We start from the raw sequence: 20,167 nt of genomic DNA, 5'->3' as shown, positions 1-20,167 counted from the left end.
GGAGCTGTCATTGACTTTAGAGAAACAGAAAGAACCACATTGGTAACTAAAATTCAGAAATGGGATAAGAGAGAATGGATGGAGGGACACAGGCAGAATGTTTCAAAATATAGTCATACAGGTCTAAGAAATGCACATTGGAGGGGGTACAATTCCCATAGCTTTGATAAAGAACCAGAAAAAGAGGACTTTGGGCTGGGGTCCCCCTCAATGGTTGAGACAATGCTGAGAATCAACAGGGCCTTGGTTTTCATCCCCACTTATAAAACACACATATGCACATAAATGAATCAGGAGTCCAAAGATTAAAAAAAATTTAAGTGTTTAGGAGGATGAAAATAGTACTTATCCTGATCACATGTTATATCTGTAAGTTAAATTATTACATTGCATAAATATATAAAAGTACGATTTGAAAATTAAAAATTGGACAAAGCCAGTACCTACAATGACAGCTTTCAAACAAATATGGGAAAATTTGCTTTCTCATCCTGGTCAGAGCATTTAAAGCAACACAAACACGAAGTGTGCTGGCAGGATTTGTGTCAACGTGACACAAGGTAGAGTCATTTGGGAAAGTGGGAACCTCAACCGAGAAAATGTCCACAGAGATTAAAGGAAGGAACATCTTGATCCATGAGTCTTAGGGTTTCTGTTTTTTTTTGTTTGTTTGTTTTTTGTTTTTTTTGTTTTTTGGAGACAGTGTTTCTCTGTGTAGCTTTGGAGCCTATCTTGCACTCTGGAGACCAGGCTGGCCTGGAGCTCACAGAGATCCCCCTGCCTCTGCCCCCCAAGTGCTGGGATTAAAGGCTTGCACCACATCTGGCTGAGTCTTAGGGTTTCTATTGCTGCGAATAAATACCATGACCAAAAGCAAATTGGGGAGGAAAGGGTTTGTTTCAGCTTACAGCTCCACATTGCATTCTCTTACCAAGGGAAGTCCCAGCAGGGACTCAAACAAGGCCAGAGACTGGAGGCAGGAGCTGATGCAGACAGAGGTCATCAAGGGGTGATGCTTACTGGCTTCCTCTTCATGGCTTGGTCATCCTGCTTTCTTATAACACACAGGAACATCAGCCAAGGGGTAATACTGTCCCCCAGTGATCTGGTCCTTCCCACATTAATCATCAATCAAGAAAATGTACCATAGACTTGCTCACAGCCCTTTCTTATGGAAGTGATTTCTCAATTTAAGCTTCCTTTCTTCTAATGACACTAGCTTGTGTCAAGTTCCCACAAAATTAGCCAGCACAATTGGTATTTTTAAAGGTAGCCTAATTTTATAAGTATACAAATATAATTAAGATTTATGAAAATGGATGACTTTTCCCAAAGTCATATAACTCTTCTGTGTTTTGAAAAAGATGATTCATGAGAAGATAGAGTAGTTATCAAGCATCATAGATGCCAGAAAAATGAACTATAGTAAGTTTTAGCTTGAAAATAAATTGTTATTATTCTGACCTTACTATTTACATCATCCTTCTTGAACTCTTATAAAGATGCCATTTGGTAATTTTCCTAAACGACGTGCTGAGGGTCACAGCATCCACTCTACTCCTGTATCCTCTATCATTCTGCAAACAAACCGCACCAAATTTTATGTTACTATTTTTGATGACCTTTTCCTTCTTTTTTCATTTTACAAAGGATTAAATAATTACCTGAGTGACTTTCTTGAGGTAGAGCTGCAAATAGGCAATGTCAATTTTAGCAGCAAGGGGTGTCACCTAAGTATTGATTGGATCTGGGCTTTATTATTTCCTGTAGATTTCTAATCAAAATCCCTTCCTTTTCCAGAACACTATTTCACAGGAGGTTTTGTGTCTATTTTCAGTTTTCCAGTGCAGACTGGCAATCAAAGATTTATTTTTTCAAGTGAAAATTATGAATGATTAAATGTATTAAAATTTGATGGCAATTGATATTTTTACATTTCCATATTAATATATACGTATGGCATTAACAAATGTCTCAACACAGCTATAAGCTCACAAACTTTTTATACTGATCATCTAAATTTTTGTTACTTAACAGAAGCCTTGGATTTTTTTAAAAAGAAAGTTCAATTGAAAATATGATATTTCCATGGAGACAAAGCTTCACAGGCTCTAGTGTTGAATTCTTTCATTTCGTGATAGGTCTAGATCATCTACTCTGTTAGGTCGCACTAAGGTCCATCGTTGTGTGCAAAAAGAATTCGAACAACGTAAATGACTCTGTAATAATAATCACAATGTGTTGGCCTGGTTGCATTAGTTATCCCCCAAATATGAATTTGAGAGCTTATCTGAGAAGCAGTTAAATTAAAGCTTCTATTCATAAGTATTCTAAATCTCCACTCTGTCCTCACACCAAGGAAAGCTACATCTTAGGTATCTTCTCATGTCTAATCTCCTTATGTCCTTAAGGTTAACAGCACTTTATTAAGGGTAATAAGAAACCTGGTTATTTTCAAGAGGTTAATTACTTTGTTATCAAATTAAGCAATGTTTAGAATAGGATGCTGAAGATTGATATGTTATAAATCATTATTATTTCTCATCAATGAAAACACTTCTTCAGAATCTTCCTAGTAAAATATTACTTTGACATTTACTAAAATGGTAAAATCTTTATAATCAGCAAAAATGTCATTATTTCCTCAAAAATCACAATGCTATTTATTGACTTTGTTCATAGAAGTGTTACTAGTTATGAGTAAGATGGCAGAATGAACAGTGGATTTATCCAGAGTTATTTTCAGGTGGTTTTAAAGTGGTATACAAAAAAAAAAAAGAGAAAGAAAGGGAAAATAGGGGTTTAGGAAAAAATAGGCAAACCACTTATAATTATTGAAAATAATTTCAGTGTGTTTTTCAGAGAGGGTATTATCTTGCAGCCCTGGCTAGCCTGGAACTCACTGTGTAGACCAGGTTAGCTTTATACTTACAGAGATCTGCCTGCCTCTGCCTTTTAAGTGTTGCAATTAAAGGTGTGTACTATTACAATCTTCCTCTAAATAAATGGTTAAATGTATCCATTTTCTTTAAGGAACACAATCAAGTACAGAAGAAAAGCTTATATTAAATTTTAGCCCATAATGGGGCCAGGAGGATGGCTTTGTGGTTAAAGAACTTGCCACAGAAATATGAGAACCAGAGTTTGATTCCTGGAACTTAAATAAGCTAAGTTGGCAATGGTGATCAATCCACTTGTAATTCCTGCTAGGAAGCCAGCCATAGGGGATCCTCAGGAAAGATGTCTAGCAAGATTAGGGGTACTTCTGAGTTCTGATTTGACTGAGAGACCGTGCCTCTGTGACTGTGGCACAATCTCTTTATTAGAAGATTTTTTTTTAAAGTTTCTATATGTATGGATGTGTACGGCTATGTGTTTAGGCCATCTGGGAGCATTGTATCCATTAAATGTGGGCTTTTAAAATTTGCTTTGTTTTGGATTGCTGTATTGGTGGAGAAGCTTATCGGTGTGCATAAACTTTTCACTCAGCCCTTACCAGAGAAGTTTCATCTTGCAATAGATGGGAACTAATCCATTGATCTTCAAATGGAAAATGTGCAGAGACTGAGAGACTTTGGAGAACTCAGGTCTGAAAAAGGGTGACTTCAACCACCCTCTCTCTGCAGAGCTTAAGAAGCGATGTGGAAGAGGAGGAGGAAAGATTTAAGAACCAGAGGTAATGGATAACACCAAGGAAATGGTGTCTTCCAGGCACAGCAGGACTGACACTCAAATGAACTCACAGAGTATGTGGTAGCATGCATAAGATCTGCATACATTCAAGCTAGACAGGGTCCCAGAGTGAGAGGAGGAAATGCACTATGGCTCTGATACCTTAATCCAGAACCTATCTACAATTGATATCCTCTTGCAGAGGGAAAATACATTTTTTTTTTTCTGACAGAATTTTGTTGAGTATTTTAACTACATCTCAGGGCAGGCTCCATGCCCAGCAGTAGATGGCTGACCAGCAGTAGATGGCTGACATAAAACAAACTCAATGGTATTTTTTATAGCCCTTCTGTCTCATTTTGGTATGGTTTTGTTTTTTGTCTTGTTGATCTTTTGCTTTTTTATTTTGATTTTTGGCCTTGTGTATATTTTTAAATTATTGTTTGTTGTCTAATTTTATTCGCTTTGTTTGTTTAGAAAGAGAAAAAAAAAAACAAAGTTGTGTAGGTAGGGAGGTCGGAGGGTAAAACATGATCAAAATATAATATATGGAAAAAATTTCAATTAGTTGTTGAGAGGGAGAAGTGATGATATGAGCAAAGGGTCATGTTGGGGAAACCCACAGGGACAGCTGACCCGAGGAAGTGGTAGCTCACTTATTTCACACTGACAGGTAGAGGGAACTAGGCTTCCTGAATGTGGGTGATAGTTGGGGGCCTTGGGCAGTTTATGGGGCCTGTGAGTGTGGAACCAGTAATTATCCATTGTGCATGAATGGCTTTTTTGGAGCCCATTCCCTATGGAGGGATACCCTGCTCAGCCTAGATACAGAGGGGAGGGCCTTGGTCCTTCCCAAAACGATGTGACAGATGTTGATGACTCCCCATGTGAGGCCAGACCCTCTCTGAGAAGTGAATGGGAGGGGCGATGGGGAGTGGTGGGAGGAGTTACAGGATGGGAGAGGGAACTGGGACTGGTATGTAAAATAAGATTGTTTTAAAAACTAAACAAAAAGCCTTATTTAAAAGGCTTGGGAAAATACCACAAGTTAAAATTTACTCTAATTATTTTAAATTTACGGACTTTTCTGTGAACCATAAGAGTCAAAGGTATTAGGGTAGCCATTATTCTGGAGGACTGCTATAACTAGCAAGAGATGGTATCACTAGAGACAGTAAAATGACAGGTCATAGAAAAGTATTTTAGATAAAAGACAGCATGGAAGTTGACGGAATTGGATCATGATCCTGAAGAATGGAGAAAAAAAGACAGAAATGATCATTGCTCACTCAGGTCTCCTACCCAGGATATGGAACTTTTATGAAAAGACCAGATGCTAAGTATTTTTGGCTTTGTGGGCCACACAGTTTGCATGGGTCATGAAAATAGCTAGAGATGACATGTAAATGAGAACATGACTGTATAACAGTAATGCTTTATTTCTAGACACCAAAAATGACTCCCATCAAATTTGTATGTGTCACAAAGTATTATAATCACTTTAAAGCATTAAAAACATAAACTAGTGCTCACTTTATGGACACACATTGAACTTCTGAACCTGTTTGCTGTAATACAGTACATTTGGGGAAAACAGTGGAGACAGCATAGATCACTTTCTTTCAGATTATCCTAATTGACATACACAAAACTTCAAGGAGTCCATGTATTGCGTCCAGTATTTGTAAAGAGTACCACAAACAAACAAGTTCTATTGGATGAGACTAGGGTTCACATTTAACTAGATCTCAAAAGTGTGCTGGACTTAAAGAATTTTAAAATACCTGGCTTGCAAAAAAACATTCAAATATTAGATCTGAAATTGGTACCACACACCAATAAACAAAGTGACCTTTTCTGAACCACACTCATAAGCCACAGACCCTAACCTGGTTTTGCCTATTGTTCTTTCATTTGGGTCTTAAGAAGGTGACATCATCATCACCATCAAACACTTGTTATATGTCAGGCACCTTGCTCAACTGTACACAAACATTTTCATTTAATCCTCATTCCAGTTTCATGAAATGGAAAAACATGTATTCCATTTTACCACTGAAGAAACCATCCTTGGAAGAGCCATTTATTTTCCTGTTTTTCCTAGATCTTTCACTTCATACATTTTAAACTTACTAAAACAACTTTAATGATTTCAATTGTTGAGTTTTTTTTTTGTACACGAAGATGATCCTTAAATATCACTAAAAACCTGCCCAACAAAGCACTAATTCCCCACGGTCAGAATTTATAAACATGGCTTGTTCCCAGTAAGCATCCTGAGCCTTTCCTTTCATCATTCTCTTATTCCCTCTCCCCTCCCTCCCACCAGCTCTTAGACACAAAGGCTTTATTCTCAGTCCTCAATCTGTCATGGGCTTGTGCAATTCATCCCCAAGGCACCCTGGCACTCAGTGCCCTACCCAATCTTCCCAAACAACCTTTGTTTTTAAAGCAAAAAAACAGAAGATAACAGGACAAAAAATAAGTGTGATTAGCCCACAGTTCTTCAAAAAGAGAGATACACTAATTTTGCAGTGAGCAGAAACATTCAAATGGGAGTTTAGTGAAGTGGTTCTGATTAGCTTTATTTGCTAAGGAACAACAGTGGCCTTGGACAAGACCCTGGGCCCTATAAGATGGTAATGATACTAATAGGGATTGAGGGACATGTTTTGAGACTGGATAAATTAATAAAAGTGAAGTTTTTTTGTTTTGGTTTGGATTTTCGAGACATGGTTTCTCTGTATTGCTTTGGAGCCTGTCCTGGCATTTGATCTATAGACCAGGCTGGCCTTGAACTTACGGGGATCTGCCTGCTTCTACCTCCCGAGTGCTGGGATTAAAGGAGTATGCCACCCCAGAGCAGCCAAAAGTGAAGTAATTAAAATCATATATATATATATATATATATATATATATATAGTGATTACTCAATAAACCTTAGTTATTATTGATTGATGATGGCTTTATCAATATCATACAAACTCACAAAAAGCTTGACTAGCAACATATATTCACACTGAATATTAAATTAGTAGTAATGTAGTATATATCTTCATTCTGCTTTTCTGTTTTCAACATGTAAACATTAATGTAAACATTAATAAATAGGCAAAACTATCTTTAAGTTGATTGTACTAAATGAAGACACAATAATATTGATAATGTACTTAAATGTTACAAATTTGTTCATCTATTTAAATCTAAATATGACACATAAACTTCTCAGTCCCCTTTCAGTTACCCAAAAGATCATGTCCATTTTGAGTTTGACCACATTTTAAAAAATTACCTTGGTATACTTAAAATGATTGTCACAATATGCAATGGGTTGTTTGTGAGTGTTGTAGTTTAAAGGCACCTACCAATTTCACTGTCATCCTCAAAATCCTCAGGTAGCATTTCATTCTAAAAATCAATCCTATTCTAATCAGTTACTTTCCCCCCTTTCAAGCCAATCTAAAAGTCTATCTACATCTTAGCCAAACTCAAAATTTATAGTTGAGGGCAAGGAGAGGAACAAAAATAGAACAGTGGGAGTGTGTTTGAAAATACTACTCCTTATTAGGACATGTCCTCTGAAGATGAGTTAGCAGTGCTGAATTGAACCTCTATTAACAGTAGTGAATTCCTGAGCCAGACAGCAACAGTAAATAAAGGGACCCGTGCTTACATTCATCTGATGGTTTTGCAGACTGGAGATGTGTTTCTGGCACCATTATCCCACGTTCAGGAAACAAAGCACACAAAACAGTATGTTCCTTAGAATGTTTTCTTTGTGCAGTTAAATGAATCAAACAAATGAGGCACGTTCAAATAATTTAAATTTAAGTGAGATTTCATCCACAGTAGCTTCCAATTTCTGTTTATTTTTTTAAACTTTAGTTTGTAAGTGCTTTTGGCCTCTTCTGTAAATAAAAAGTTTTTTTTTTTTTTTTTTTTTTTTAGCTCTCAGAGACTACTTTAGCCTTTCTTGCCAGCACTTATAAACTTACTTTGGTAAAAACAAAGACAGAGCATCTTCACAAATCAGGACCACACTTAAGACAGAGAGGGTGTGTGTTGGCCTGGGATACTTGGAAGATCGGAGTCTTGTGCACAGCACTTTATTTCCCTGAGTTGAAGAAAGTGTGCTCTGTCTTGGCCCGAGCTCAAACAACTTACTTTGTGATTTGCTTTCTCTTCCCTTAGGGAAGAAAATAGAATAAAGATTAGTAGAAGGCGATTTGATATTCACAACATTTTCCAGACATAATTTCCATTTAGGGACGGTCAGACTCTTCGAATGATTTCATGACCTCTTGAGGACACCAACTATCTCAAGCTCAGTTTTCTGGAGTGTGAGTTATACTCCCAATAGGTAGAACAGGGGCAATTTTGTTACTTCCCACCTACAATTTCATCTTGAGAAATCAGATGTGAAATCAAAAACTCTGATTAACCAATTTTGAAATCATACACCCATAAATTTATAGAGAACTCATTTGAATACTTAATTTTTAAACTGTAAAAATTCCTGTAGAATACATAACAGTGATTACTATTTTATTCTACCATTGGACCTCTTGAAATCTTTCATTCTTTTGATCACAATGAAATGCTTGCTTTATTTCGTAGATATAAATTGGTTAAAAAGAAAGATAAGGTCTATTAAAATCATACTCAAGATATAAATGAGGATTTGCTCATTGAAACAGGATTGGAAAATAGACATCTGAGGGAAGAGCATTGGTTTTCTCCAGTAAGATAAATATTTAGGCTACTGAGAGTCAAAGTAAACAGTAAATAGCAACCCGAAACAGATGAACTTGTAGAATAAATTCAAGAGTCTAGACCTCAGGCTGGGAGTGTAGAGTGATAGAAAATCCACTTAGCATGCTCAAGTCTCTAGGATCTGTGCCCATCACTACATTAAAAACATTATCTTCACCATCTAGGTCACATTATATTTTATTTTCTAGCCATAAAGTACACAACAATATAATCGTGGGAATCTTGGGATGATCTTTAATAAATCAAGGCAATGATGCTGTGGATGCTGGGGGTGGGGCGGTGCAGATGAAAGACAGATATAACAACAGCAGCATCAAAAAGCTTGGGCTGTAGCTCAGAGGAAGAGTAATTGCCTAGTATGTGCTTTGAGCCCTAGGTTCTATCTTTGCTATGGTGGTCACATTTGTAATACCAGCACTTAGTGGAGCGAGGAGGAGGATTGCCTTGAGTTTGGGTCCAGCCTGAGCTCTGTAGTGAGCTCTGGGCCAGTGTGGTCTACAGGGAGAACCCCATCCAAAATCACAACAAAATAAAAACCAAATGGACAGTACTGTGAATTGGCTGCTTGTTTGGATGGGTGGGGATGATTCCTGGTAAAGTTTTTTGTTTGTTTGTTTGTATTGTTTTGAATTTATTTTTTTGGGGGGTGATTCGCATTATCCTGGCTCAGAAGAACTCCAGAGCTGTTCAGCAACATGTGTAATTTGTACCATTTAATTACTTCCAACACCTCCTCCACCCCCACCATCTCCATGCCTTCTACTGTGAGCACTGACAGAATCAAAGCCATCTCTGACTCAAGCTCTGTCAGTTCTCAATATTGCTGCTACAATGTTTCTTTACATGATCCCTGTCTCCTGGAGGTGTGGATATTTTTATTTATTATTTTATTTAGTGGATTTTGTCTTTCCTTCTCTCCACTGAGAGATTATACTTTTTACAATTCATCCTAAAAAGATACTCAGTTGTCTCTGAATCTGAAAGAAAGACACTCATACATATGAGAGAGGTAGAGGTATCTTCCTCAGTTACAAAGAGTAGTGAAGTAACAACTTCCTAGAATTGAACAAAGGAGGGCTGACCACTCATTGTTTAGTTCTCTGTCTCTGAACTCGATCTGGAGGCACAAACTTCAGAGATGATGGTGATGCCCCATGGCACTCACTCTAGCCTGTAATTTTGGAATACCCCCATGTGTACCATCTCCTACCCTTATCCATTATCTCCACAAGATCCTCATCCTGACTCTAGAGTGGAAGTGGATGTGAGATGGCAGTTGGGGAGAGAATAGAAGCCGACAAGAAAGAGGGTGGGATGAACTTGCATTGGTACCCTCTATCCTCACACTCATTTGTCCATATAAACGAATTTGGGAGAAATGGCTCAGTCTCTAAATCCTGAAAGTACCCTACCCTCACAGACCCTAGTCACTTCCAGATTCCTGTAAGACCACCAAGCTTCTTTTCAAGCTCATGCCTTCCTTGAAACTCATCATTCATTTGCTTTCCAGATTCTGCTGCCCCTACTCTATTTCCTATATTGTTTACTCTTTCCTCAACTCTTGGCATTGGCTTCGGATGGCATCTTGTATTCTGGTGAGCTCACTTTTTTCACCTGAGTGGGCTCATTTTTTTTTGTTGTTGTTTACCCTATTCCAAGGTGACTTCTCCAGCTCACTACAACACAATCTCATGTTCCCTCCATTAGTCTCCACATGAGATCAGAGTCACACAAGCTGTTCCTGTTCTTGAGGGTTTACTGGACCAGTTTCCCCCATCAGTTTCTACAAATGCCGATGTCTCTCTTCCACTTTGCTACTTTGTTTTGTGGCTTTTAAAGCCCAACCCCGAGTCTTTTCCCAGTACACCTTAAAAACGTGTGTGTGTGTGTGTGTGTGTGTGTGTGTGTGTGTGTGTGTGTGTGTGTGTGTGTGCGCGCGCGCGCGCGCATGTAAGACGTCCTGGACATTGAAGGTAGGGATTTACACGTTTGATAAACATTCTATTGCAGAGTGACACCACTAGTTTTTTTTTTTCTTTGAAACTGAGTGTTTTTTTGTATTGTATAGGAAGCCTTGAACTTATTCTTTAGCCCAGACAAGCCTTGCTTGTGACCTTCCTAACTTAGCCTCCAAGATTATAGTTCTCTACCACCAAGCTAAAGTCCAGTTCTTTTATATCATTTTTCATAACAAAACAAAAACAAACAAACAAACAAAACACTGCCTTCATGGACTGAGATGAGTTTCTTGAAGTATAAATACACTTGTGGACTTGTTCTAATATTTTTCTTTTCCTTTCCATGAGACCATTAACTTTTTGCTAGTTTTTGCAAAAATATTTTATGATTTCAAACTGTGGGGGATTTTACAGAGAAGGGCAAGCCAGAAGGCAGCAACTTGAGGCTTTTATAAAGAGATAAACATAAAACAGACAATAATAAGTACATCAGGTCAGAAAGAGTGAGAGAGAAGGCATTTGGGAGTCAGATCAGGAGTGGGGTTCAATATATAGTGAGACAGACTCCGTGCTAAGGGTTTTTTTTGTAATTCAGAAAGGGGTTTGTCTACAGTGACACTCTCCAGTTGGGAATGAATGCAGGGCATTTTTAAGTTACTAGAATTTTTCTGCCTATGTGTGTCTGAAACTTTTTTTTTTCTTCTCAAATATCTGAGTTTTACTTTGCTCACAGAATTGGCTCCCAGATGCTGGGTTTTCAGTCAGTTGGAAATGAGGTTAGAAAGCTCAGAGTAAGAACTGAAAGGAGAAGAGACCCTGGTGAGTATAGGGATGATGATGGCCAAGGGCAGTTAGCACTCTTGAGCAGAGTCCTAAGGAAAGGATTTCGACATGGGAACAAAGAAATTCTGCTGAAGTAGAATATTGAAAACTACCATTAAAGAAGCACAGAGATGACCTTTAGTCGATTTTCATTTGTGCCCTGGCATTGACTCCCGGCTGTGTGAAAATGATAGCAATGATCAAGCCCTATAATATCCCTACCACCCATTCATAAAGAACAGAATCCTCTTAGAATGCAGACAAATGGTAATTTAAGGAAGACCTCTCAGCAGTGAATGGCAAAACAGATGGCGGTTTCACTGAGCATTGGAACAGCCATTTATCCATTCTGTGTGCTGTCAGCCTGGGAGACACAGCCTTGCTGGGGAGCCTTCTCATTCCCTTTGACAGCACACAGGCTGCTACTACTGAGTACTTTCTTATTTACACACCCAATTCATGTGTATGTCTTCTGAATGGTTTCCTTCAGACCAGGATACTTGTCTGTGTTTTTATCATTTACTCATTTTCCCTTTTGTATCATTCTTTTTATTTCTGAGATTATAAATAATTACATCACTTCCTCCTTCCCTTTCTTCCCTTTTGAAATCTCCTATATAGCTCCCTTTGCTTTCTTTTAAATCAATCGTCTCTTTTTTCATTAAAGATGTGCATTCTTAAATATAGCCTGTCCAATCTATGTTCCTATAAGTGTGTTATTTAATATCCAATGTGGTTGACATAACACCACTGATGCTAAATACCCTTCTCAAAAATCATACACTTGGCATATCATTCTTATTTAACCACAATCTAACATTTTTTTTTGTCTTGAAAAGAAACATTTTATTAGGATTAAGGAAAACATTTTTACAGTTTTAGGTCCCAAAGAGATTATTTTCCTATACTCCTATGTGGCCTGGGCTAGGCTGACCTGCAATCTGCCCCCTGACCCCATGCTGGGAGTACAAGTCCTCACGATCATGCCTGGCTTTCCATGAGGCCCTCATGTTTCCTCAGAGAACAACTGACTGAACCATCTCTCCTGTCCCTACGAGCTGGCATTCTCATGAAACTTATTAACATATTTTCAACAGGGTAAGTATGGATCTTCACAGATTTGTGGGCTGTCCACAGTAATGCTTTCATGTATAACTGAAAAAAGAGTCACTACAGGTGGAATAACTGTTACTTTGCATGTGAGAGAACAAACTCTCAAATCACAGAAGTTCATTACCAAGCCAACATAAACTAAATCCCTTTTACATTCTTTACCTAGCCCTAAATTTACATGAAGTTTTATTCAATTCTAATATATTTCTTGTTCTAGCACTTTTAAAGAAAAAATCCACTTTATTTCATTTCTTTGCATACTTCATTCAAATTTAGATGATGTTTGACCAAGAGCTTTATTCTATTCATAATAATTTCTTTTTTAAAATTCCTTGAAAATTATTTTTATCTATATTTGATTAGCTGAAGGCACCAAGCATTACTGGTTCCTAAATTCACTATTTGGAATCCTCCTTGTTTATAATATTCTATTTTAATAAAAAATAATACTGCATTCTTAAGAGTTATTTCTACTTTAATATCTGATAATGTTGTAGAGGTGATTTTAAAATTTAATATTATTAAAAATTAATATATTCTATCAGAATAAGTACTTATGTACTTAAAGTTCATAAATGATATAAAAGAACTATATATCATTTATATAAAAATTAATTTATACAGACATTTGTTAAATTATTAAACATAAATTGTAATTTAATTATGCATAATGTATCAATGAATTATGTATTTGTATACATTTTATGTGACCTTTGAGTCTTTGAAAGTAGTCTAAAACACTCTTATGTGCCTACTTGCTGATATAGAAACAAAACATGTACACGATGCTCTTGAAATTAGTCATTCCAGATGGGGTTAACGTCCATGTCTGAGTGCTTCACATTTTCTAAACTGTCTACATCGATAATCCAGGTTCACTGCAATAACTCCTAAACTCAAGTCTGATTTCTACAATAAACTCAATCAGACATTTATATTAAATATAGTTTGAGGTTGTTTTAATGTATTAGTAATATGCATTGTTTCCTTGCAACCATCAGTCAATTCACACTGTTACAAAATCTTCTACAACTATTCCTTTGCCTGAAGTCTCTCTGAAATCCATCTCTGGTCAAATATTAATGGTTTTATTTTATAGCAAACAAATTCAAATCAGTCATACTAGACTTGATACATACTAGGTAAGGAGTGGGTAATGATAATCCTGGAGCAATGTTTAGAAGAAACTTTAAAAAGACAAAAGTGTTCTACAAAATTTAATTACAAAAGTGTATTCCTTAAATGTTGAGCTAAGAAACTGAGAGATGAGGACCTAGCAGCTTGTACAAAGGGGAAATTTAAATGAAGCAGTAATTATTGGGCTAAGAAGAGTCCAGAAGTATAAATCAAATGGTGATGGTAGAATATGACACCATAAATAAAGAAATTGCTTAAAATTTTGGTGAATTCTGTAAGAGTGACGAAATATCAGGCACTACAGGCAAGTGTCTCTATAAAAGGTATTTAAACCTATGAAGATGCACCTTAATAGATTCTATGGAAAATTAAGAAAATAATTTTCAGCTGATGAAGGAGCTAACTAGAGGCAGGGAGAAAGTCAGAGAGAGAAGGAGGGACAGGGGTTAGGAGAGAAAGAACTAGGGGAAGGCTACAAACTCACACATATGCACAGGCACTCTCTCTCTCTCTCTCTCTCTCTCTCTCTTCTCTCACACACACACACACACACACACACACACACACACACACACACACACACACAGACGTGGTGATATATTGTTTATGTTCTCCTAAAGCCACTGGGGATCAAAATGCAAAGCTAGCTACAGCCACAGAAGCAGGCAGTGGTGATACACACCTTTAATCCCAGCAGACATACTAGGTAGCCACAGAGGCCAGGTAGCACACAGTTTTAATTCCATGACTTGGAAGACAGAGGCAGACAGATCTCTGTGAGTCCAAGACCACTCTGGGCTACACGGAAGTGAATCAGCCAAGAAGAATAACAGAGCTCACACCTTTAATCCCAGCACTAGGGATGTACAAAGGGAAGAAACAAAGGGTCTGATGTGGGATTTAGTTTCCAGGCAGGAAGAGCATTGCATTCTGAGGATTTGTGGAGAGAGGATCACCCATTTCAGTCTGAGGCAGAGGTAAGAGCTAGTGGCTGTCTGCCTTGTTTTTCAGATCTTCAGCTCGAACTTCAGTATCTGTCGTTGGGTTTATATTATTCTTATTTGTATTACACACACACACACACACACACACACACACACACACACACACACACACACACACGAGACAGAGAAAGAGGTTAGGGGGATAAGGCTCTCAACCTGTACCATTCATATAGGCAACACATATAGGTTTCTTTATACAGCATTAAAGAACACTTCTACTTTATGCAGATAATAACATTTTTTTCTTTAAAAAATATTAGTGGTATCTGGATGTAGTGGTGCATACCTTTAATTCCAGCACTTGGTAGGTAGAGCCAAATGGATCTTGATTTTTGTAGATCTCTATATAGAAAGGTTCAGGACAGCTAGAGTATGTACAGAGACCCGGTCTCAGAATATTTATTTTTTGTCTGTTCCTTTATTTTGTGCACATGCACATAGGTGCACACATGCCAGAGCATGCAAGTGGAGGTCAGAGAACAACCCACAGGGTTGATCCTATCCTTCTATCAGGAGCATCCTAGGGAGTGAACTCAGTCATCAGAATTTGACTGCAAGTACGTTTACCAGCTGAGCCCCTCTCCTCCCCAGTTTAAAAGTCTGATGGTCAAAGTCTAAGTCTTTCTCCACACCTTGTACTGCAGAGCATGATCACACAGAGGAGAGTCAGGAGGAAACACCACCATAACAGGTGGTACAAAATAACTCGTAGGGGAACTGATGCCTGCTCTGCTTGTCTTAAAAAATCCAACACCAAGGAAGACAAATGATTGCTCTAAACAACGCAGAGATGAGCAACTTTGTCCACTGGGATGCTAAAACAATCTTGATTCCTTCTGTTCTTTGGAGTTTCAGATATACTTCTGCACCCATAGAGTGCATGCTCTAGTTCAATGTTTAAATGACTGTAAAATTCTCCAATTCATTTTTTCAACAGAACCCAACTGAAGGTTGTTTAAAATAGGTATTCTAGAACACCAAGTGAGCTTTAAGATTTCACCAAAGCCTTCTTGTGTAAGTAAATGCTGAGACCACAGGAGATGGTTATTGAGGAATGACAATTACAGGAGAAGAAAGAGGCTAGCAGGCTAAACTGTTTCATGATTTTGCTTACCTTTGCTTTGGCTTAATATTGAGCATAGAAATGGTTTATGTAATATGCAAAACTCAAGTATTATGAAATTTTAAGCAATGCTTTATTGTAGTTTGAAATGAAAAAGCCATCAATCCCCATGTTTGGGTACGTGCACATACAAGCACACCCTCAGGATACAACTCTTTTAAGATATTAAGCCATAGAAGATGCTTAAAAAACACATTTATACTAAAAACATCTTTTACATGAATTCACTGACCCATTATTTCTAAAGTAAAAACTGCCTCTGGGTTTCTACTTGCACTGAAACTGTAACAAACAGAGCTCACTTGTATCAACACAGAGCCTTGGAGACTATACTTCAAGTTGCACAACTGACCTTTTCCACAAAAAGTACAGGCATCCATTGCCTCAATGGCACCAAAGTGCATTATGGGACATTTTGAAACAAAGAATTGTGTTGCTTTTCTTGTATAGGAACCAATTTAGATGTCAAATACTTCTTTGCATTTCCTTGCATAATTTTAAGCATGGCTTTCATAATTATTTTTAACTTAAAGGAAAATATTTGATCACTTTACAGGCTAACAATAACAGTGAGCAGAACAGAAGAAAAAATAAAGGCCATCCATTTAGCAGATTTTCAGACACAGAAAAGAGAAACCGAACACAGGCACAATCCTATTTCAAGTCCTGACATGAAAACCACAACCCGGGCATCTCCAGCACAACCCAGTTGTGCGAGGCGGAGAGCACTGTACTCACCTGTCTGGCTGAGCTGCGACGTGCTTCTGCTTCTGCGAGATACGATGGCTACCACTTTGGCACTCAAGCTGGATCTCCGCTTCTTTCCACCTGCTCCAACGGTCCCCACGGCCGTGTCTGACTGGCTGCCGTCATTATGCTCCAGCGTGTACATCTCTCCACTTACACTGGTGCTCTTAATGATGGCTCTTCCTGAAGTCCCCATCCGTCTGCCTTGCATTTTGGGGGTAAATGAACTATATTTACAAAGTAAAAACATATATGCATCCATAAATTACAGGTCAGCATAACTGAAAATATAAAACTTAGTTTTGAAATAACCCAGATACGTTATTTATTTATTTATTTATTTATTTATTTATTCATTTATTTATTTAGTTTTTGATGAGTCAACTGAGTCACTGCCCTACAATATACGGCTTCAGATCACATCACTTTTCTTTCTAAACATATATTTATTTTATGTGCATATGAGGCACAGAAAGAACCTATGTGTGCACCAAGAGCCCATGGTAGTCAGAAGAGTGCATCAGATCCTTTGAAACTGGAGTTGCAAATAGTTGTGAGCTGTCATATGGATGCTGGGAATTGAACCTGGGTCTTTGACAAGAGCAGTAAGGGCTGTTAAATGCTGAGCCATATCTGCCCACATCCCCATCACTTTTCTTAAGATGTTTGCTGGGCACAGATTAAATAAACTATTACATTTAAACACAAAGAAAGCTACACCTTTTCTTTTTTTAACTCCCACCCCTCTCTGTTTTCTTTTGAGACAAGGTCTTACTTTGTAGAGCTTGATGGCCTAGAACTTGCTAGGTATATCAGGCTGGCCTCAAATTCACAAAGTTCCACCTGATTGCTTCCTGAGTGTTGGGACTAAAGTTGTGCATTGTCCACCACCATGCCTGGTTTAAGCTATTGACTTTCAAAACCATTAAAGAGAAATATTGCCAGTGCTGTCTCTGGGAAAGTGTAAACAACCCATAATATTCTGGATGTTTTGGGTTCTGACAATGTTGTATAACTAACTCAACCTTCATACATAAGTTCTTTCATTATTTTTTGCCTTCTTACTTTGCAATACAAAGTACATATTAGAGGTAAAACAGGAAAGTTAATAGGAATACTGACATTTTATGTGATTCAGAACTAACCCTAACATTTCTACAAATAAAAAAACAGAAGCCAGTGAGGCGATGTAACTTATTTGTAGACACATATATGATGTCATTTAAGTTAAAGGGAAACTACCAACAGATGAGTTCAGGAAGATGAAAAGGAGAAGCCACAAAGATCGGAAAGACCAGGGCTTTTGACTGCCAGGAATTGCATACTTATATCCTAGACTGTCTTTTGTTGTGAACTATTTAACCCTTAGCTGCACTGCTTTCACTGGACAGTGTCAAAATTCCAGCAATAATAAAAGCATTTTGAAGAGTTGGGATCAAGCTCAGGGCCTCACACTGCTAGGCAGGTACTCTACCAATGAACTATATGCTCCCCAGTCAATAATAAGGTATTAATGTCTCTAATTTTGTTCCAACCACTTTTTAAAAATTTTCAATCATTTGTAAATTTCATCTTTTGTAGCTTTTTTCAAAACATTAAGGAGAGAACTACATGTGATTGGTCAAAAGCTGACATGTATGTGGTCTATAATAGCAACTCTAACTGAAGCAGAAGGGCAAACATGTCTGTACGAGGTCCTATTTTAAAAGCTAAAATACAGCTTTTAGCTTAGTATTTTTTATGGGACTCCTGATGGTGAGAATGAGTGGGTCCCTGGCTCGTCCTTGTCGTTGGGACTATTCTCCTTCTGTTGGGTTGCACTGTCCAACTTTGATATGATAGCTTTTGCTTCATCTTATTTTGTCATGTTTGGTCATTATCTCTTACAAGCCTACACTTTGCTCATGAGAGACAGAAAGAGGGTGGATCCAGAGAGGAGGGGAGGTGGGGAGAAACTGGGGAGAGTAGAGGGAGGGGAAACTATAATCAATATGCTGTATGAGAAAGGAATCTATTTTCCTTTTTTTTGTTTCTAACAAGCTCTTACAATTTATTTTTCCCAAGAGATTATTTTTTATTAGTTTAACTTAGAAACAAGCTTGCTTCGTATGCCAATCCCTTCTCCTTCTCCACCCCCTCCCCCACCCCTCCACCTCACCACCCCTCTACTCCCCAGGGAGGGTAAGACTCTCCATGGGTGTTTCCCAAAGTCTTCATATCATCCTGGGCAGGGCCTAGGCCCTACCCCATGTGTCCAGTCTGAGAGGACATCCCTCCATGTGGGATGGGCTCCCAAAGTCCCTTCTTATGCCAGGGATAAATACTGATCCACTACCAGGGGGCCCATACGGTGCCTAGGCCTCCTCATTGACCTCCAAAGAATCTATTTTCAATAAAGGAAAGTATTGAATAAAAAATAACTCCAATAATTTATCTTCTATTACATGTTACCACTGTGCCCTCATTAATGTACATGGATGGCTTATAATCCTAGATCCTCTCTAGGCATACTCTTGCTATCTACATTTCCTATTTTCCTATTATTGATTTGCCCAATTCTGTGGTGGATCTATATAAACTGTCAAGATTGGTCAATTTCTTTCTTGATTATAAATTATCCACTTTCAACTTATTACTAAGAAATCAGCATCATTGCATCTATCGTTGGTGATTATGCATGTGTATGTTCATGTGTGTGCATATGCATATGTGTGCTTGTTGTGTGTATGTGTTCATGTGTGCATGTGTATGTATTCATGTATGGGCATGTGTATTCTCATGTATGTGTGTATATGTGTGTGTTCATGTACGTGTGTATGTGTGTTCATGTGTATGTGTGTCCGTGTGTGTGTGTGTGTGTCCGTGTGTGTGTCCGTGTGTGTGTGTGTGTGTGTGTGTGTGTGTGTGTGTGTGTGTGTGTGTGTGTGTGTGTGTCCATGTGTATGTGTGTGCATGTGTATGGAGGACAGAGTCAACTTTGCATTTCCTTCTTCAGGAGTTTTTAACTTTGCTTTCTGAGAAAGGGTCTCTTACAGTCAGAGACCAATTAGCCTAGGCTGGTTGGCCAAAAAGTCCAGGAGATTTGCCTATCTCTGCCTCCCAAATTCTCGGATTTAAAAGTCACCCTCCTGGCTTTCTATGCAAGTGATGAGGATCAATCTCTGTTTCTCATGCTTGAGGGTGAGCCACTTTATCAGTTGAGCCATCTTGGTAATCACTCACCAATATTTTGTTTTGATTTTTTAACACACTCCATTAAATGGTTTTCCAAGTCTCTCTTTTGATTATTCTTCATTTTATAGCAAGGTATAGCAAGTAAATAATTATAGTAAGAAACTATAGTGTATCTATTTTCTCTGTATTATATTCACAAATGGAACTCTATTATAGCTCTCAACTTTCATTAAAACAGTATAATTTCATTACTCTTTGGCCTTTTGGCTAAGATCAAGTATGAAATGTCCTTTTACCAACATCACTACTGTGAAACTCAGAGCATCATTTCCTTAGGTCATGGGGAAGTTTAAAGTCCCCATCAAATGCCTCAGGGTATTCCTATTGTGAAAATGTCTTTAGAATAAGCTAGGAGGGTTCAAAATTTTCATGACTATTTGATTATAGCAATGCAATATTTTACAATTCTTACAAAAGATTTTGGAATAACACAAATTTGGGGAGCAAGGGTTACCATTTGAGAGGTCTATGTTAATAAGTTATGGTAAATAATTCTATAAAATAATTGCAATTATCTCTCCTTGAAATCCAAAGTATTTGCTTAGTTTCTTACAGTAATATAAAGATGTCCATAGCTCTCTAAA

At 37.8% G+C, this 20,167-nt stretch overlaps 1 protein-coding gene across 41 annotated transcripts in view; it reads right to left on the bottom strand.

The window, feature by feature from the left end:
• Window positions 1-20,167, bottom strand: part of Rims1 (regulating synaptic membrane exocytosis 1) — a 474,432-nt gene that overhangs the window by 44,614 nt on the left and 409,651 nt on the right. For 23 of the 41 annotated variants that reach the window (XM_035453142.1, XM_035453143.1, XM_035453144.1 and 20 more), the window contains one exon: window positions 16,341-16,576. The exons of 12 other annotated variants lie outside the window; for them this stretch is intronic. In XM_035453142.1, the coding sequence (XP_035309033.1) occupies window positions 16,341-16,576 (236 nt within the window). The remainder of the gene's footprint in view (window positions 1-16,340; window positions 16,577-20,167) is intronic. 6 more of the 41 variants (XM_035453156.1, XM_035453151.1, XM_035453154.1 and 3 more) reach the window with 1 other exon arrangement.

The sequence above is a fragment of the Cricetulus griseus genome, assembly GCF_003668045.3.
Source record: "Cricetulus griseus strain 17A/GY chromosome 1 unlocalized genomic scaffold, alternate assembly CriGri-PICRH-1.0 chr1_1, whole genome shotgun sequence".
Lineage (NCBI taxonomy): Eukaryota > Metazoa > Chordata > Mammalia > Rodentia > Cricetidae > Cricetulus > Cricetulus griseus.
This window is presented reverse-complemented; position numbering and strand designations above follow the sequence as displayed.